At 48.0% G+C, this 20,663-nt stretch overlaps 1 protein-coding gene across 5 annotated transcripts in view; it reads left to right on the top strand.

Annotated features, from left to right (window-relative positions):
* Positions 1-862: 862 nt before the first annotated feature.
* LOC135056795 (alpha-2-macroglobulin-like) overlaps positions 863-20,663 on the top strand; it is a 325,812-nt gene continuing 306,011 nt past the window's right edge. For all 5 annotated transcript variants that reach the window (XM_063962392.1, XM_063962390.1, XM_063962389.1 and 2 more), the window contains exons 1-2: positions 863-969; positions 14,899-15,082. In XM_063962392.1, coding sequence (XP_063818462.1) covers positions 902-969; positions 14,899-15,082 — 252 coding nt within the window. In that variant the 5' untranslated portion in view covers positions 863-901. The remainder of the gene's footprint in view (positions 970-14,898; positions 15,083-20,663) is intronic.

Below are 20,663 nucleotides of genomic sequence, written 5' to 3'. Positions count from 1 at the left end.
TCGGCTTTCCATTGGCTGCCGCTCTGCGAGCCATGATTGGCTCACGGAGGGTGCAAGATTTGAAATGCCATGGCCGGCGCTTTCCATTGGCTGCAAAAGTGGTGCAAAGTTTAAAGCACTGCTGCCATGGCGCTGCCCATCACCGCTTCAAGTCCGGTGCAGGGAGTCCATACAGTATCCCAGCACCGAACACCCGCTGCAGAACTAACAGCATTGGGATCGGACACTCGATCCCAACGTCGTGCTCTATTGTATCCTGCAGGGGACACAGCTCCCCCACATGCCGCTACTTTCCCGGCACTGGGAGCGGACACACTGTCCCAGCGCCGGAGCACAGTCACAAAATCAGAGCGGCCAATCGGGCATTCAGCGCAAGATGCACACCCTCCATAAGGGCGCTGTGTGCAAGGCACACTCTGCACACACCTAGTTACGGCCCTGATCAGAGATGTGTAGTAGGAACAAGAATGTATGATCATGAGCGATTTGCAAGTGGCTATGAGAAAGTGCTCATCTGAATAAGCCCCTGAACAAGTGTTTTATTTATTTTCACCTCAGTTCCACTTTCACTGGTGTAGTGTGGCTTTGTCACCCACAGCTACTAGGTGTGAACCCCATATATTAGCTAGAAATGCACAGTAATACTTTGCTAATCCTCTGCTTTATAATAATATTCTTTCATCATGTACTGTATATATTTACAATTGCCCTTGTGTGTTGATGTGCTCTTCCTGATGATAATTTCAGGGACGCGATGTGCTGGACACAATACTTTGAAATATGCAGAGCAGTTATTTGGGCTTTGGCACTCTGACTAACAATGAAGTTCCCTCCCCTCTCTCAGGTGCATATAACCAGTACAATGAGATGCAGGAGGTGAGAGCTGGGTCTACCTGCTGACATGGACCTGAGCATGCTGCTTCTGAACTTGTCCCTCCTGTGCCTCATCGCTGGAGCTGTATCAAAGCCGTAAGTGAGATCTGAGTCTGGTAACCGGTGATCCATACACAGCAGCCTGTGGCCGTCCAGCTTTTGTTTAACTACAACTCCTAGCATGCTGCCCTGGCCTGTGACATGTAACTCCATGGCTGCATAGACTAGGCTGCCCACCTCTTATAGAGTATGCTGCACTGCTATGCCATGTTCTGCTCATCACATCCAGATGAGAGCAGTAGTATTGCCATTCCTGTGCACGGTGTTCCTCGCATAATGAAGTGAAGCTACTGCAAACTACCCAAAAGCTGTATAGTCTAATCGTGAGTTTGGGGCAGACGACATTCACTACAATGCAGGTCATTAAATCTGTGCACCGCAGGAATAACTGTACAGCAGCCTGTTTACATCTTCTCTGGGTGCTCTGAATTGTTCCTATTGCCCTGCTGTATTGTTTAATGTAGAAACCTCAGACTCTCCACCTCTCTACAAAACTTCAAATGGGTTCTCAAGACCCACTTCTTCACCAAACCCAGCCAAATCTCATCCAAACCCTCTGTTCCACCCTTTCTATGTACCCCGTCTGTGTCACCCCTGTCAGTCTACCCCTCCCATTTAGAATGTAAGCTCTCACGAGTAGGGCCCTCTTCCCTCATGTGCTTATCCTTTTTCTTACTTTAATAATCTTCAACTGCACCAAATCCAGCAGTCTTCTGCCACCTGATACTTATTCCAGTGTCATCTGCTGATGTAACTATGTTTATTTATCCTGTACTTGTCCTATATTGTCGTCAACTGTAAGTCACTGTTTTCCTGTATGATTATTTGTTTGTGTAATCTGTAATTGGGCACTGTGGAACCCTTGTGGCGCCATATAAATAAAGGATAATAATAATAATAGTAATAATAATAATAATAATAACAACAACAACAACAACAACAACAACTACACATCCCAGCATGCCCTGCCACAGTTTTGCTGTTAGGGCATGCTAAACTCTGTAAGGGCATGCTGGGATGTGTAGTTCTATAACAGCTGGAATGTTTAAAACCCTTGACATAGAAGATTCACAAAACATTACTGCAAACTTAAATTTCTTCAATGTTTTGTGGCTCTTCTCATAAGAGTGTGGATAGTGTAACTGATCTGATGTGATTATGTTATAGTTTCTTACCCTCCCTCATTCTGCAGGAGACTCCCTGAAATAGTAGCAATCTCCCTGACTCCCTGAATAGTGCAGCAGTCTCCCTGATTACACCTTACCCCATTATGCAGCGGTTACATTCTTGGGGGGGAAAAATAAATTAGAGATACATACACGATTCAAATGGGATCATCAGTGCCATTTTCCTGTATTATATATATTAGAGACATGGGCGTCGGAACTGGGGGGGCAAGGGGGCAGCTCGCCCCCCCCCAAATATAGAGAGGCGCCGACCATGGGCGTCGGAACTGGGGGGGCAAGGGGGCAGCTCGCCCCCCCCCAAATATAGAGAGGCGCCGACAATGCTCATGCAGGCGCCTACATTCACTGCACGGAGCAGGGTGCGGTCTTTCTCCTGACCGCACATTGCTCCTCCGCTCCTCCTGTACATTCACTGCACGGAGCGGAGGTGCGGTCTTTCTCCTGACTGCACATTGCTCCCCCGTGCCTCCTCCTGTACATTAGCGCTCGGTGAGAACTTCTGCGCATGCGCAGAAACACCGTAAAGACCAGCAAGACATGGCCGCCGGGGGGAGCTGCTGCGCATGCTAGTCACTGCTTGCAGAGCCCGGCCCGCGGTTTCTACCGGCGCGTATTTGATTGCCGCTGGCCAGCCTGTCACTCAATACTGTGCTGCCCCACATCATAGCACAGTAGGAGGGAGAAGGGAGGCTACTGAGAGACACACAATGAGGGGCACAGAGTGAGGGGGTAACAGAGTGAAGGAGTGGCCACACACACACATATTATATATATATATATATATATATATATATATATATATATATAATATGTGTGTGTGGCCACTCCTTCACTCTGTTACCCCCTCACTCTGTGCCCCTCATTCTGTGTAACACACACACACAGCCTCCGCCGACCACAGCCTCCTCTGCACCGCTGCTGCTGATCACAGCCTCCCCCGCCGACCTCAGTCTCCTCTGCACTGCCGCTGCCGACCACAGCCTCCTCTGCACCGTTGCTGCTGATCACAGCCTCCTCCGCCGACCACAGCCTTCCCTGCGCCGCTGAAGCCGATCACAGCCTCCTCCGCCGACCACAGTCTTCTCTGCACTGCCGCTGCCGACCACTGCCTTCTCTGCACCGCTGAAGCAGATCACAGCCTCCTCCGCCGACCACAGTCTTTTCTGCACTGCCGCTGCCGACCACAGCCTCCTCCGCACCGCTGCCGCCGACCACAGCCCCCTCCTCCTCACCGCTGCTCATTAGGTAATCTAACCCTGCTGCCTTTCTCTCTCTCTACTGTATGTCCTTGCTGTCTCTCTGTCACTCTCCCTGTCCCTGCTGTCACTCTCCCTGTCCCTATGTCCCCGCTGTCACTGTACCTGAATTTTGGCTCATACTGTGTGGTGTAATATGAATTTCGGCTCATACTGTGTGGTGTAATATGAATTTCGGCTCATACTGTGTGGTGTAATGTGAATTTCGGCTCATACTGTGTGGTGTAATGTGAATTTTGGCTCATACTGTGTGGTGTAATGTGAATTTTGGCTCATACTGTGTGGTGTAATATGAATTTCGGCTCATACTGTGTGGTGTAATGTGATTTTTCACTTTGATCTACAGTATGGTGTCCAATCATGTCAGTTATTATTATTATTATTATTATTATCCCCTTTGGCTATTGTGCCTAATATATAGGTATATACAGATAGATATAGTGTTTGTGACATATATTTGGGTTGGGGTCACATTACCGGCGGCCGGGATCACATAGCTACATTCCATATATTTTCCGTACAGTATGCTGCAGCATGTGTGGTGAGATGGTCACTATAATGTCACGCCAGCTTCTGAGGGGGTTAACCATTAGCCCTCCCTAATCCTTTAATTGAATGAATATATTAACCCCCTCATTACCTCCCTCACTACAATCAAAATAAGTATTTCATCTTCATCTAGTTAATATCCCGGCTATCAGGATCCCAGCGTTCAGGATTTTGACAGCCAGGAATGCCGACAGCACTCGCCAAGGCTATTCCCACTTGTGGGTGTCCTCAACACCCATAGAGTGTGAATAAAACCTGGCGCATGAAGAGAACAGCAAGCCCGAATGGGGACTCTTTTCGTTCACCCCGCTGCCGGTTTCTGGCAGCCGGGATGCCGCTGTCAGTATATTGACAGCCGGCATCCTGTCCGCTGGGAGATCATTACCATCCCATAAGGATATACAGATATAACCATGCTCATTGTTGCCGCAATGCGTACGCACGGCGTATGCATCGCGGCAGTGCGCATATGCACTGCACTGTGACTAAGTGCAGTCAGCGATGACACCATAGTAGTCAATTGCATGTGCGTGCGTACGCTACATGCGCCATAGACGTGGGCACACTAGTCGCACCACGCATCATGGCAACAATGAGCTTGGCTACATGTGTAGGGTAATGAGTGCCAAGGTTCTGTAAAAAAAATGTAGTGTCAAATATATGTTTATGTAAATGCTGTGATGGCACCTGCAGGAAAGGAAAAAAGTGCGGCAACTTAGTTGTTCAGTGCCACTCGTTTTCCCCACCAGTCATACCAGCAGAAGCAGGTGGTGACACTAGCTCTAGCTGACCCTACCTCATGTGGCAGTTTGAGATCATTAAGGGGGGTACTCACGGAGCGATATTCTAAGCAATCTGACTAGATTGCTTCGAATATCAGCCTGATCGCTCCGTGAGTACCCCTTACAGCGATAGCTATGCGCAGCTCCGCGCATCGCTATCGCTGCTGCTAGATTGGCCTGCATGCAGGCCAATCTAGCAGGTCGCTCACTTCACCCGCTGGGTGAAGTGAGCGGCCCCCCGTCTCCCCCCGCACGCTCAGCACAGATCGCACTGTGCTGAGCGGCGGGAGAGATGTGTGCTGAGCGGTTCGCTCAGCACACATCTCTCATGCATCGGCCCGTGGGTACTGGGCTTTAGCCCCATCTAAGGTGACCGGTAGCCAATTCAAGTGTTTCCCTGCTACGTGGGGCACATGGTGGGAAAATTTAAATTGCACGAGCGTTCGCAAGCTGATTGACAGGAAGAAGGCATTTGTGGGTGGTAACTGACCGTTTTCTGGGAATGTCAGGGAAAACGCTCCAGACCCGATCGCCCTGATTCCTTCGCACTGGAGGAGTAAGTTTTGAGCTACGCACAGACTACACACACTGCACAGAATGGGAAAAACATTCGATGGTGAGTGTGATGTGAACGGATTTGCAGTTGTCCGCTGCCTGAGGGGAATTTTCGCACAGCGTACACATGGAATCGCACACTTGCACGTGATGAATTTTCACTCCCCTTGGGCGGAGACAATCTGATCGCAGGACAGTGTAATTTGCAGCACAGCAATCAGGCCCTGTATTTGGCTTTTCTGGGTGTGGTAATTCAGTGTGGATTCAGCCTTTTCAATGCATTTCATAAGCGATTCAGCAATTTAGGGGCGCCGAAATGAGATTATATCTTGCCCCCCCAACCTAAAAACGTTCTGACGCCCCTGATTAGAGATGAGCGGGTTTGGTTCTCAGAGAACCGAACCCTACCGGACTTTGCCTTCCGAGTTCAGTTCCGAGCCAGGCTCGGGTTTTCCCGCCTTACTCGGAAACCGGAACGTGGCAAAACGTCATCATCCTGCTGTCGGATTCTCGCAGGATTTGGATTCCATATAAGGAGCCGCGAGTCGCAGCCATTTTCACTCCAGTCTCGGATAGTATATTGAGAGGACATGTCCTCAGTGTTCAGTGTCTGTGTGGGGGCGGGAAAGTGGGGTGGCGAGTCTTGTGCTGTGTTGTGCTGCTCAGTCCAGTCCAGTGTAGTCAGTGTATTGTGCTGCATCAGTCCAGCCAGTCACAGTGTTGGTGTCCTCTGCTGCCATATATCCAGTGTAGCTGTATAAAGTGGTGCTGTGTTGTGCTGTCCAGTCCAGTGTAGTCAGTGTATTGTGCTGTATCAGTCCAGGCAGATATATCCAGTGTAGCTGTATAAAGTGGTGCTGTGTTGTGCAGACCAGTCCAGTGTAGTCAGTGTATTGTGCTGCATCAGTCCAGCCAGTCACAGTGTTGGTGTCCTCTGCTGCCATATATCCAGTGTAGCTGTATAAAGTGTTGTTGTGTTGTGCTGCATCAGACCAGTGGTAGTGTCATGTTCATCAGTCATTCCAGTGATGATATACGCTGCTGCAATATGTCCACTGCTGCCGTATATTAATAATAATAACAACAACCACAAGTCCCTTACAGTGTTGTTGTGGTGCTGCATCAGACCAGTGGTAGTGTCCTGTTCATCAGTCATTCCAGTGACGATATACGCTGCTGCTATATGTCTGCTGCTGCAGTATAATAATTATAACAACAACCACAATTCTCTTACAGTTTTGTTCTGCATCAAACCAGTGGTAGTGTCCTGTCCATCAGTCATTCCAGTGACTAGGCAGTCACACTAATATACGCTGCTGCTATATGTCCACTGCTACAGTATTATAATAATTATAACAACAACCACAAGTCTCTTACAGTGCTGTTGTGTTGAGCTGCATCAGACCAGTGGTAGTGTCCTGTCCATCAGTCATTCCAGTGACCAGGCAGTCACAGTAATATACGCTGCTGCTACATGTCCACTGCTACAGTATTATAATAATTATAATAACAACAACCACAAGTCTCTTACAGTGTTGTTGTATTGTACTGCATCAGACCAGTGGTAGTGTCTTGGCCATCAGCCATCAGTCATTCCTGTGCCGCGTATTGTGTTATATAACTTTAAAAAAATAATGGAGAACAAAAATTTGGAGGATAAAATAGGGAAAGATCAAGAACCACTTCCACCTCGTGCTGAAGCTACTGCCACTAGTCATGGCATAGATGATGAAATGCCATCAACGTCGTCTGCCAAGGCAGATGCCCAATGTGATAGTAGAGGGCATGTAAAATCCAAAAAGCCAAAGTTCAGTAAAAAGATCCAAAAAAAGAAATTTAAATGGTCTGAGGAGAAATGTAAACTTGCCAATATGCCATTTACGACACGGAGTGGCAAGGAACGGCTGAGGCCCTGGCCTATGTTCATGACTAGTGGTTCAGCTTCACATGACAATGGAAGCCCTCATAACTGAGGCCTTGACACTTACAGTATGTTGGTGTTAGAAGTGCACCCGGTATCCGCCATTAGTGCAGTGGGATTAAGACAATTGATTGAGGTATTGTGTCCCCGGTACCAAATCCCATCTAGATTCCACTTCACTAGGCAGGCGATAGCGAGATTTTACCATTTAATTCCAGTGATTTGGACGTATAATTACAGTGATTTTTGCCAATTAATGTCAGTGATTTATAATTATTAATTACAGTGATCTTGCCAATTAATTTTAGTGATTTGGACGTATAATTCCAGTTGGAATTGTTTGTGTCACTTGGCTTAGTCATACAGCTACCTCAATGCACCTCTTCGATATCTTTGCATGAGGTGCTGTTTGGGGCCTAGTTTTTGAAAAGTGCCATCCTGTGTGACACTGCAGTCCAGTGACCATTCACAGTGGTGGTGTCCTCTGCTGCCATATGCCCAGTGCTGCTGTATAATTAGCGGTATTGTCCTGCATCAGACCAGTGGTAGTATCCTGTGCATCAGTCAGTCCAGTGATCATTTACAGTGGAGGCGTCATCTGCTGCCATATGCCCAGTGCTGCTGTATAGTTAGCTGTGTTGTCCTGCATCAGACCAGTGGTAGTGTCCTGTGCATCAGTCAGTCCAGTGACCATTCACAGTGGTAGTGTCCTCTGCTGCCCTATGCCCAGTGCCAGGGCCGGACTGGGACTAAAAATAGGCCCTGGCATTTTTGAAGCACACAGGCCCACCTCTGTGACTCCTCCCCTTACTATTCCTGACTCCTCCCACTTATTAGTCTATGCTCTTACAAATATGATTAATATTCTAACAACATACAAGTGTACATCATTTTCTATTAAAATACACACAACCTGTGGTTGAAGTGTAAATTTTTAAGTGGGGGTATGTAAATGTGAAGTTTGTAAATGCGCGCGCGCTCCGGAAAAGGGGGCGTGGCCACTCAAAAGGGGCGTGTAGTTTATCACACCATACACCCCTTATACGCATTATGCACCACAATAGTAGGACCCCTTATACTATCTAGTACTGGTGCCTCTTTCACATTATAGCACCCAGTATGAGCCGAAATTCACATTATAGCACCCAGTATGAGCCGAAATTCACATTATACCACACAGTATGAGCCGAAATTCACATTATAGCACCCAGTATGAGCCGAAATTTACATTATAGCACCCAGTATGAGCCGAAATTTACATTATATGCCCCCAATAGTGCAGTGCCAGATCCACAATTGCCCCCACAGTGCCAGGTATACAAATGCCCCCACAGTGCCAGGTAAACAATTGCCCCCACAGTGCCAGGTATACAAATGCCCCCACAGTGCCAGGTATACAAATGCCCCCACAGTGCCAGGTATGCAATTGCCCCCACAGTGCCAGGTATACAAATGCCCCACAGTGCCAGCCAATTGCCCCCACAGTGCCAGATATACAATTGTCCCCACAGCAGCCAGTGCTGCAGCTACTTACCGCTGCTGCACTGCTACTACTGCTGCTGCTGCTCCTCCGGGCTGTGAGGGACGGGGGTGAATCAGGAGAGCAGAGCGCCCGCCAGCGCGGCTGTGTCTGGTGCTGCGGTGGCTTCGTTCAAACCAGCCGCCGGTTCGTGAGCCAATCAGAGCTCGCGGACCGGCGGCTTCTGATTGGCTGCCGGTCCGCGAGCTCTGATTGGCTCACGAACCGGCGGCTGGTTTGAACGAAGCCGCCGCAGCACCAGACACAGCCGCGCTGGCGGGCGCTCTGCTCTCCTCTCCTGACAGCTGAGACATGCTGCCGCCGGACTGAGCGGCAGCGTGTCTCAGTAACCGCTGGACCGGCCCAAGTGGCCATCGGCCCTTCTGGCATTTGCCAGAAGTGCCAGATGGCCAGTCCAGCCCTGGCCAGTGCTGCTGTATAATTAGCTGTGTTGTCCTGCATCAGACCAGTGGTAGTGTCCTGTGTATCAGTCAGTCAGGTGACCATTCACAGTGGTAGTGTCCTCTGCTGCCATATGCCCAGTGCTGCTGTATAATTAGCTGTGTTGTCCTGCATCAGACCAGTGGTAGTGTCCTGTGTATCAGTCAGTCAGGTGACCATTCACAGTGGTAGTGTCCTCTGCTGCCATATGCCCAGTGCTGCTGTATAATTAGCTGTGTTGTCCTGCATCAGACCAGTGGTAGTGTCCTGTGTATCAGTCAGTCAGGTGACCATTCACAGTGGTAGTGTCCTCTGCTGCCATATGCCCAGTGCTGCTGTATAATTAGCTGTGTTGTCCTGCATCAGGCCAGTGGTAGTGTCCTGTGTATCAGTCAGTCAGGTGACCAGTCACAGTGGTGGTGTCCTCTGCTGCCCTATGCCCAGTGCTGCTGTATAATTAGCTGTGTTGTCCTGCATCAGGCCAGTGGTAGTGTCCTGTGTATCAGTCAGTCAGGTGACCATTCACAGTGGTAGTGTCCTCTGCTGCCATATGCCCAGTGCTGCTGTATAATTAGCTGTGTTGTCCTGCATCAGACCAGTGGTAGTGTCCTGTGCATCAGCCACCAGTCATTCCAGTGACCAGTCACAGTGGTATCCTTTGCTGACATATGTCTAGTGCTGTTGTATAATAAAAACAAGTACCTTGCAGTGTTGCTGTGTTGTCCTGCATCTGACCAGTGGTAGTGTCCTGTGCATCAGCCATCAGTCAGTTCATTGACCTGTCACAGTGGTATCCTCTGCTGTCATATGTCCTGTTCTCCTGTGCCACATATTGTGTTATATAACTCCAGAAAAATAATGGAGAACAAAAATTTGGAGGATAAAATTGGGAAAGATCAAGAAACCACTTCCTCCTAGTGCTGAAGCTGCTGCCACTAGTCATGACAGACGATGAAATGCCATCAACGTCGTCTGCCAAGGCCGATGCCCAATGTGATAGTAGAGGACATGTAAAATTCAAAAAGCCAAAGTTCAGTAAAAAGACCCAAAAAAAGAAATTTGAATCGTCTGAAGAGAAACGTAAATTTGCCAATATGCCATTTACGACACGGAGTGGCAAGGAACGGCTGAGGCCCTGGCCTATGTTCATGACTAATGGTTCAGCTTCACATGACGATGGTAGTCCTCATCCTCCCGATAGAAAAATTTAAAGAGTTAAGCTAAAAAAAGCACAGAAAAGAACTGTGTGTTCTGACATGGTATCACAAATCCCCAAGGAGAGTCCAAGTGTGTCAGCAGTTGCGATGCCTGACCTTCCCAACACTGGACGGGAAGAGGTGGCTCCTTCCACCATTTGCACAACCCGTGTTGGAAGGAGCACTCACAGTCCAGATTCTGATATTCAAATTGAAGATGTCACTGTTGAAGTACACCAGGATGAGGATATGGCTGTTGCTGGCGCTGAGGAGGAAGTTGACGATGAGGATTCTGATGGTGATGTGGTTTGTTTAAATGAGGCACCGTGGGAGACAGGTGTGGTTCATCAAATCGGCACCAACTAGGTCGAAAATGTTTGGGTCGACCACTGAAGGTCGACAGGCACTAGGTCGACAGGGATGGAAGGTCGACGTGGTCCCTAGGTTGACATGTTCTATTTCGAAAGGTCACAAGGTCGACATGAGTTTTTCACGTTTTTTTGGTGTCGTTTGCTCCGTACAGTGACCGGGAAGCCCAATTAGTGCACCGTTTCCCCTCGTATGGCTTGCTTCGCTCGCCATGCTTCAGGAATGGTGCCTCGCTTCGCTGCCGCTGCTCTCAACACAGGTTACTATTCCCAATCATAGTCCACGTGGATCGTTACGTATGAAAAAGTTCAAAAAAAGAAAAATATGTGAGAAACTCATGTCAACCTTGTTACCTGTCGACATAGAACATGTCAACCTAGGAACCATGTCGACCTTCCATCACTGTCGACCTAGTGCCTGTCAACCTATAGTGGTCGACCCAAACATTGTCGACATAGGCAGTGTCGATCTTCAGACCGGATCCCGGGGGAGACACCTGTTGTCCGTGGGATGAAGAAGCCCATTGTGATGCCTGAGCAAAATACCAAAAAAGCCACTTCTTCGGTGTTGAATTATTTCTCCACAAATCCGGACAACAGGTGTCAAGCCGTGTGTTGCTTCTGTCAATCTGTAATAAGTAGGGGTAAGGATATTAACCACCTAGGAACATCCTCCCTAATATGTCACCTGCTGCGCATTCATCAGAAGTCAGTGTCAAGTTGTGAAACTTTGGATAAGAGCGTAAGCAGTCCACTGACACCTAAATCCTTTCTTTCTCTTTTACCCAAGCTCCTGCAGGCCACACCACCAACTCCATCAACGTCGACTTCCTCCTCAGCCATGAACGTCAGTAGTCCTGTAGGCCGTGTCTCTGGCAAGACTGACGAGTCCTCTCCTAACCGGGATTACTCCGGAGGATTCTTGAGTGGTACGCCTACTGCTGCTGTTGCTGCCGCCACTGCAGTTATTTCTGCTGGGAGTCGAAAGTCACCGCAGAGATGAAGTCGGAAGACCACTTGTACTATTTCCAGTAAGCAATTGACTGTCCAACAGTCCTTTGTGAGGAAGATGAAATATGACAGCAGTCATCCTGTTGCAAAGTGGATAAATGAGGCCTTGACACTTATGGTGGTGTTAGACGTGTGTCCGGTATCTGCCATTAGTGCAGTGGGATTTAGACAATAGATGGAGGTATTGTGTCCCCGGTACCAAATCCCATCTAGATTCCACTTCACTAGGCAGGCGATACTGAGAATGTACAGAGACGTCTGAAAAAGTGTCGTCAGTTTCCTTAAAAATGCGGTTGTATCCAGTGTCTACTTAGCCACGGACATGTGGACAAGTGGAACAGGGCAGACTAAGGACTATATGACTGTGACAGCCCACTGGGTAGATGTATTGCCTCCCGGAGCAACAACAGTAGCAGCATTTCGCAAATCCAAACTCTTTTCTAGGCAGGGTACGCTATGTATCACCGCTTTCCGTAAGACGCACACCGCTGACAACCTCTTACGGAAGCTGAGGGACATCATCACGCATTGGCTTACCCCACTTAGACTCTCCTGGGGATTTGTGATATCGGACAACACCACCAATATTGTGCGTGCATTACAACTGGGTAAATTCCAGCACGTCCCATGTTTTGCACATACATTTAATTTGGTGGTGCAGAATTGTTTGAAAAATGACAGGGGTGTATAGAAGATGCTGTCGGTGGCCCGAAAAATTGCGGGCCACATTCAACATTCTGCCACTGCGTGCCGAAAACTGGAGCACCAGAAAACACTCCTGAACCTTCCCTGCCATCAACTGAAACAAGCGGTGGTAACGAGGTGGAATTCAACACTCTATATGCTTCAGAGGATGGAGGAGCAGCAAAAGGCCATTCAAGCCTATACATCTGCCCACGATATAGGCAAAGGAGGGGGAATGCACCTGACTCAAGCGCAGTGGAGAATGATTTCTGTCTTGTGTAAAGTTCACCAACCCTTTGAACTTGCCACACGTAAAGTCAGTTCAGACACTGCCAGCTTGAGTCAGGTCATTCCCCTCATCAGGCTTTTGCAGAAGCAGCTGGAGAAATTAAAGGAGGAGCTAAGATGGAGCGATTCCACTAAGTATGCGGGACTTGTGGATGGAGCCCTTCATTCGCTTTGCCAGTATTCAAGGGTGGTCAATCTGTTGAAATCAGAGCACTACATTTTGGCCACCGTACTCGATCCTAGGTTTAAAGCCTACGTTGTATCTCTCTTTCCGGCAGACACAAGTGTGCAGAGGTGCAAAGACCTGCTGGTGAGTAAATTGTCAACTCAAGCAGAACGTGACCCGTCAACAGCTCCTCCTTCAATTTCTCCCACCACTGGGGCTGCAAGGAAAAGGATAAGATTTCCTAGTCAACCTGCTGGCGGTGATGCAGGGCAGTCAGGAGCGAAAGCTGACATCTGGTCCGGACTGAAGGACCTGCCAACGATTACCGACATGTCTACTGTCAATGCATATGATTCCGTCACCATTGAAAGAATGGTGGAGGATTATATGAGTGACAGCATCCAAGTTGGCATGTCATACAGTCCGTACGTATACGGGCAGGAAAAAGAGGCAATTTGGATGCCCTTGCACAAACTGGCTTTATTTTACCTAAGTTGCACCCCCTTCAGTGTGTACTCCGAAAGAGTGTTAAGTGCAGTCGGTAACCTTGTCAGCGATCGGCGTAGGAGGTTACTTCCACAAAATGTGGAGAAAATGATGTTCATCAAAATGAATTATAAATTCCTCCAGGAAGACCTTGACCAGCAATTGTCTCCAGAAAGTACACAGGGACCTGTGATGGTGGATTCCAGTGAGGACAAATTAATTCTCTGTGAGGAGGGGGGTGTACACAGTGAAACAGGTGAGTAATCGAAGGATGAGGATGAGGTCGACATCTTGCCTCTGTAGAGCCAGTTTGTGCAAGGAGAGATTGTTTGCTTCTTTTTTGGTGGGGGCCCAAACAAACCAGTCATTTCAGCCACAGTCGTGTGGCAGACCCTGTAGCTGAAATTATTGGTTTGTTAAAGTGTTCATTTCCTGTTTACACAACATAAGGGTGGGTGGGAGGGCCCAAGGACAATTCCATCTTGCACCTCTTTTTCATCTTTGCATCATGTGCTGTTTGGGGACTAATTTTTTGAAAGTGCCATCCTGTCTGCCACTTCCGTATATATCCAGTGGCACTGCCATATAATTCCAGTGATACTGCCGTATACAGTATGTCCAGTGGTACTGCCATATAATTCCAGTGATGTTGCTGTATAATTCCAGTGGGAATTGTTTGTGTTGCTTGGCTTAGTCTTACAACTACCTCGGTGCAACTTTTAGGCCTAAAAACAATATTGTGAGGTGTTCAGAATAGACTGGAAATGAGTGGAAATGAATGTTATTGAGGTTAATAATACAGTAGGATCAATATTACCCCCAAATTCTGTGATTTTAGATGTTTTTGTTTTTTCAAAAATCATCCAGATCCAAAACCAAAACACGAAAGGGTGGTTTTGCCAAAACCAAGCCAAAACCAAAGCATGAAAGTGGAATTAGAACCAAAACACAAAACATGAAAAGTGCCAGCCACACATCTCTAATTAACTCAGACGTTTTTTTAAAGTGGCAATCATTTACAAAGCAAAACGTCCAAGTACATAGAGAAACCCGCACGTTCAGCCAATTTATACTGCATTACATCTGGCCCTTGGCGTATATCCATCCTATTCTGGGTCAGACGGAACTTGGCTGGATCTGTCTGTCAGTGTGCATTCAGGGAAGGGATCTCTGGCACCTGTGTAGCATGGGGCTGTAGTAAGTGCAGATGGTAAGATTACAGCTGGTGTAACATCAATGGGCAGCACGGGTTTCCGCTTGTACATGCATAATCTATTAGTTGAACGGATACTCACATTAGCATCAAGTACTAAATCAGGCTAACGCATTTATCCGCTACTGCGTCCACTTTGTGTGTGACTCAGGAATAAGCCCCAATATACGCAAAATGAAATAAAATTTTGTTTGATAGAAGGACCTATTGAACTATGTGTAAAATCCAGTGAGACCCTTCCTGCAGTGTTAGAAGTGACTGACAGTCCCACTGCTACTGCACTTATCGCTGTCACTCACTGTAACCTACAGTACATCTATACGTATGTGTTATCTCTTTACAGGCAATTTGCATTTTACATACCTGGCCGGCTACAGAGTGAGCAGACAGGTAGAGGATGTTTGGATGTCAGGCACCAAACCGCACCCATCAATGTTGATGCCTTCCTTGAGGTTAATGGCGAAAACTACACCATCATCAATGAGGAGGTCCCCGTAGCCTTCACCTTCAAATGCTATGACTTCCCGGTAAGTTCCAATGCACCAATTACAGTTTACCTTACGTCCTAGAGGATACTGGGGTCCGTTTAGTACCATGGGGTATCGACAGGTCTACTAGGAGCCTTGGGCACTTTAAGGAATTAATAGTATACACTGGCTCCTCCCTCTATGCCCCTCCTACCAGCCTCAGTTTAGAAAATGTGCCCGGAGGAGCCGGTCACGCTTAAGGAAGTTCCTGAAGAGTTTTCTGCATTTATTTTCTGTTTGTTATTTTCAGACAGGGCTGGTTGGCACCAGCCTGTCTGCTTCGTGGGACATAGGGGGGGGGAACGGCCCATCCTCCTATAGGGTTAATGGCCTCGTTCCCCGCTGACAGGACATAGCTCCTTAGGGAACCATTCGCAAGCCCCACCACGACGAGCGTACATTCCCGCAGCACGCCACCACCCCTAACAGAGCCAGAAGTAAGAAGAGTGGTGAGTAGGCGGCCGAGGGCCCGGTTAGCAGGTCGCCGGCTGTAATGGCGGCATAAGGGTATGGAGCACAGCACTGACATGCAGGCTGCATCTCCAGGCTCAGGACAACATGCTGTGTGTGTGTGTTCCACTGTGAGGGGCGAGCTGAGCCACTAAAGACAATACCCACACTGGCAGTACAGCTTACAGGGGTTCTAACCCGCTGTTAAGCATCACAAACACCTCAGCCAGTATAAAAAAATGAGAAGACCACACGCCATTAAGGGGGCGTGGCTTCACTATGAGCGGATCTAGCAGCTCACCAGCACCATTTTCCCTCTGCAGCTCACACTGACAAGACTGTCAGGGAAGCGCAGCTCCTCCACAAGGACTCCACAATTCCTCAGCGGTACCAGGGGGTCATAGTAAGGGGGGGGGAACGGTGTTAGAATACTAAGCCCCTATTAAGGGTGCTTAGTCTGCGACCCAGCTAACCTTGACATTAGCAAGAAGGGCGCTGTGTGGCTGGCTCCATCATACTCTGTGTCTCCCTAGAAGGACTCTTTGTGGGTTAACTGTGCTTAACCTTTTCCTGTGTGTGTGGGTGTGATTTCACATTTACAATGTCAAAGGAGTGTGCTTCATGCACGGCGGAGTGTTTTTCTTCTCCTGGGGGATCACTACAGTGTACTCAGGATAGTACACATTCTCAGGCTAGTGGGTCCGAACCAGAATGGTTGGATTCAATAAAAGTGATGATCTAAAATATTTCTAAGAAAATATCCCAGAATGAGAAAGACGCAATACTTAAGACAGTCTGTGGATGACCTGGTGAATAGAGATTCAGTGCCCATACCAGCGCCTCTGACCCCTACCATTTGTCCACAAAAGCATACACTGGCCCAAATCCTTCAGGCTGACACTGATGACGACGTGTCAGACACAGAGGAGGGTGAGGTGGACTCAGGAGGGGGGTATGCAGGTCTGTCACAAGGAATACAGGCCCTGATAGAAGCTATTAGAGACATCCTGAAAATTCCTGATAAGGTGTAAGAGGAGGATGAGGAGTCTTATTTTAATGTAATAAAGAAATCCTCTGCTACTTTTCCTGCATCAAAAGAGTTGAATTCCCAAGTTTAATCCTGATAAGAAGTTTCAGATTCCTAAGAGATTACTCATAGCCTTCACCTTTCCTCACGATGATAGGAAAAAATGGGAAAACCCACCGATTGTTGACACATCAGTATCTAGGTTGTCACGTAAGATAGTTTTACCTGTTCCTGGGGCAGCCTCCATAAAGGACACGGCTAACTGCAAAATTGAGACCACTCTAAAATCCCTGTACACAGCTGCTGGGGGTGGCCCTAGGACCCACTATTGCTTGTGCATGGATCACTAGGGCCATTGCTAAATGGTCAGGTAATCTACTTGACGGGTTAGATTACTTATCCAGGGGGGAGATAGTTTTACTCCTACAGCATATACAGGACTCTGCAAATTTTATGGTGGAGGCCATAAAAGAAATTGGCTTGCTCAATGCATGCACCACTGCCATGGCAGTGTCAGCATGCAGAGGCTTGTGGCTACGCCAGTGGACTGCAGATGCGGATTCCAGGAAAGGCGTGGAAAGCCTTCACAGGTGAGGCCCTGTTTGGAGATGAAGTCGATATCAAAGACTACAGCTACATACCTTCCTTCCACAGCCCTCCTAGCTAGGAAGACCTACTCTGATCCAACTCTGCAGTCCTTTCGTACAGCCAAATTTAAACGTAACACCAAAGGTTCTTCTACAGCCTTCAAAGGCAATAGAGGTTAACCCAAAAAACTAGCAACTGCAGGTTCACAGGAACAAAACTCCAGATCTGCTTCCTCAAAGCTTACAGCATGACGGTGGACCGCACTGCCTGGGAGACAGGCAGGTGGAAGCCCGATTAAAATATTTCAGTCACATATGGACAACATCATGCCAGGATCCCTGGGTCAAAGGCCTTATCGCCCAGGGCTACAGACTGGAGTTTCAGGAACTCCCACCTCATAGATTCTTCAAACCAGGCTTACCAGCTTCTCAAGAAGCAAGTATGACATATTGAGGAGATGCTGTCCCGTGAGGAGTAGGAGACTGTCCGTGAACCGGAACCGGAAGTGACACAGTGCGAGAGTCAGGCAGGGGTCAGACACGCGTGTGAGCGCATCTGTGTGAGAGGAGCGCGTTTGTGTGAGAGGAGCATGTGCATGTGAGAGGAGTGTGTGTGTGTGAGAGGAGCTGCTGGAGGGGTGCCAGATTGGGTCAGAGGGGGATCGGATCGGGGGGTGCCGGATCTGGGCCAGAGGTATTGGGCGCCGGATTGTGGGATAGAGAGCTGGTCAGCACAGATCCGGTCAGAGCAGAGCGCAGTAAGGAGGGTCGGAGCGGAGCGCAGCTAGTGTAGCAGCTGCTGCTGCTGCCACTCTCAGTGTAAAAAGTGAAAAAAAGGGATATCAAGGGGCTTTAAGCTTGTGTGAGTGAGGGACAGAGAGTAGTGTGTGACTGAGGGGCTACTAATTGTGTGTGAGAGAGGGGCTGAGATTAGTGTGTGGGTGGGGGGCTGAGATTAGTGTGTGTGAGGGGTTGCGACCAGTGTGTGAGCAAGGGGGTGAGTCTTGAGAGTGTGTGAGGGGCAGAGTTTTTTGGTGTGTAGGGTGCCTGTTTTGTTTCTGTGTTTTTGTGTGTGTACTAGGAACCTCCGGGGATGCTGCTGCATATTGTATTTCACCATAACCAGCCTGTGGGGTCAGAACCCTCTACTGAGCTGCACAAGGGGACGACGAAGTTGGCTGCTGTAGTCAACAGAGGAGAGGACAAAAGGGGACAGAGACTGCTGTCATTACAGCTTCTGCCACTGGAGGAACTGGGAGGAACTGAGGACTACGGCTGCATAAAAGCGAAGGATCAAGGATCGCACAAAGATAGATAAGTATAAGCCCAACTTAGTTATTGTATAAGTAAGTGGTTTTTTTTTTCCCCAGATTGTTTTGCTTCTTCTTTATTCTTTTTTGCTTCTTTTTCTGTTGAGTGTAACAGGGAGTTAGACCTTCCAAACACTATGGGTGGGGCTGAGATTGGGGACCTCACTCAGTGCATGTCGTGCAAGATGTACGCACACCTGGAGCAACTGTCACAGTGTGATTACATCTGCACGAGGTGTGTGCGAACAGTTGCCCTGGAAGCCCAAGTAACGGATCTAGAGCAAACCGTTACGCGACTGAGGGAGAATCACAATCTCGAGCAGGAACTAGAACGATGGAGGAGCTGAGGGAACGGTCACAGGCAGAAGAGGAAAATCAGGTAGCCAGCTGGGTGACAGTTAGAAGGAAGAAAAAGAGGGTGAAGCTCGACATCTCTGAACTATCAAACCCGAATAAATTTGCATGACTGGACGAGGAATCGGAGGATGATAGTGAGGAATTGACGGTGCCGGAGGAGACTGTTCCCTCTAGCATCCAGAGGAGCGGTCCCGCTGGCGCAGTTGGGATAAAAGACAGTGAGGTACCTAGCCAGATTGTGGTGGTAGGGGATTCTATCATCAGGAAGGCAGATAGGGCAATCTGCTACCGGGACCACGATCGCCGTACAGTCTGTTGTCTCCCGGGTGCTCGGGTGCGGCACATCGCGGACTGGGTAGATAGATTGTTGGGAGGGGCTGGGAAAGACCCGGCGGTCTTGGTGCATGTTGGCACCAATGACAAAGTTAGCGGAAGGTGGGGTGTCCTTAAGAAAGACTATAGGGACATAGGCAAGAAACTTAGGGCCTAATTCTGAGTTGATCGCAGCAGCACATTTGTTAGCAGTTGGGCTAAACCATGTGCACTGCAGGAGGGGCAGATATAACATGTGCAGAGAGAGTTAGATTTGGGTGGGGTATATTCAAACTGAAATCTAAATTCCAGTGTAAAAATAAAGCAGCCAGTTTTTACCCTGCACAGAAACAAAATAACCCACCCAAATCTAACTCTCTCTGCAAATGTTATATCTGCCCCCCCTGCAAAGCACATGGTTTTGCCCAATTGCTAACAAACTTGCTGCTGCGATCAACTCAGAATTACCCTCATAAGGCAAGGACATATAAGGTAATATTCTCCGAATTATTACCCGTGCCACGCGCTAGTCCAGGGAGGCAGAGGGAGATTTAGGGAGGTAAATGTGTGGTTTAGGGAATGGCGCAGGAAAGACGGGTTCGTGTTCCTAGAACACTGGGCGGACTTCTCAATCAGGCCCATCTTTTTTGTCATGATGGATTGCACCTGAATGAGGAGGGGGCAGCGGTCCTGGGGGAAGGATGGTTAGAAGGTAGGACGAGTTTTTAAACTAGGAGCCTGGGGGGAGGGTTTAGCTAGAAGCTACGGGTCATGCAGTGAGAATAGTGGGGATGGCGGCAGCAAACGAAATGGGGGAGAAGTTGGGGGGAGGGTAAGAGCAGGCGTTAAGGTTACTAACATGGGTACTAAAAGAGATTTTACCAAAGCACTAACCAATGATGATTACAGGTCATCATTGCTACATAAGGTGAAAGATGTCCCTAACGCAAGGGAAAATACTTATCTTAGTTGTATGTATGTAAACGCTAGAAGCATTACTGGTAAAAAGGGTGAACTAGAAATACTTGCAGCAAGCAAACAGTATGATATTATAGGCATTACTGAAACTTGGTGTGACGAAATCTCATGATAGTCATCATAGTCAATCTAGAGGGCTATACGCTGTTTAGGAGAGACAGACTAAATAAAAGGGGTTGAGTGGTGTGTCTTTACGTAAAACCATTTTTAAAACCTGAAATACGGGAAGATATACAGGAGGGTACTGTAGACACTGTCGAGTCATAATGGGTAGAAATTGCATGCGGCAAAAAGGGAATAAAAAAGGTAGTATTGGTTGTATGCTACAGGCTGCCTGGTATTAATGTATCTGATGAGGAATTGTTATTGAAGCAAATTGAAAGAGCAGCAGGAGTAGGTGATATAGTAGTGATAGGAGATTTTAACTATCCAGAGATAAACTGGAAAAACGATTCATGTGACACTGCTAGGGGTAATATGTTTATAAACACACTTAATGATAACTACTTAATTCAACTAATTGAGGAACCTACCAGGTACAATGCAATCTTAGACCTAGT

Source organism: Pseudophryne corroboree, chromosome 3 (genome assembly GCF_028390025.1).
Source record: "Pseudophryne corroboree isolate aPseCor3 chromosome 3, aPseCor3.hap2, whole genome shotgun sequence".
Taxonomy (NCBI): Eukaryota; Metazoa; Chordata; class Amphibia; order Anura; family Myobatrachidae; genus Pseudophryne; species Pseudophryne corroboree.
The sequence above is the reverse complement of the archived record's forward strand: the minus strand, read 5'-3'. Positions and strand labels throughout refer to the sequence as shown.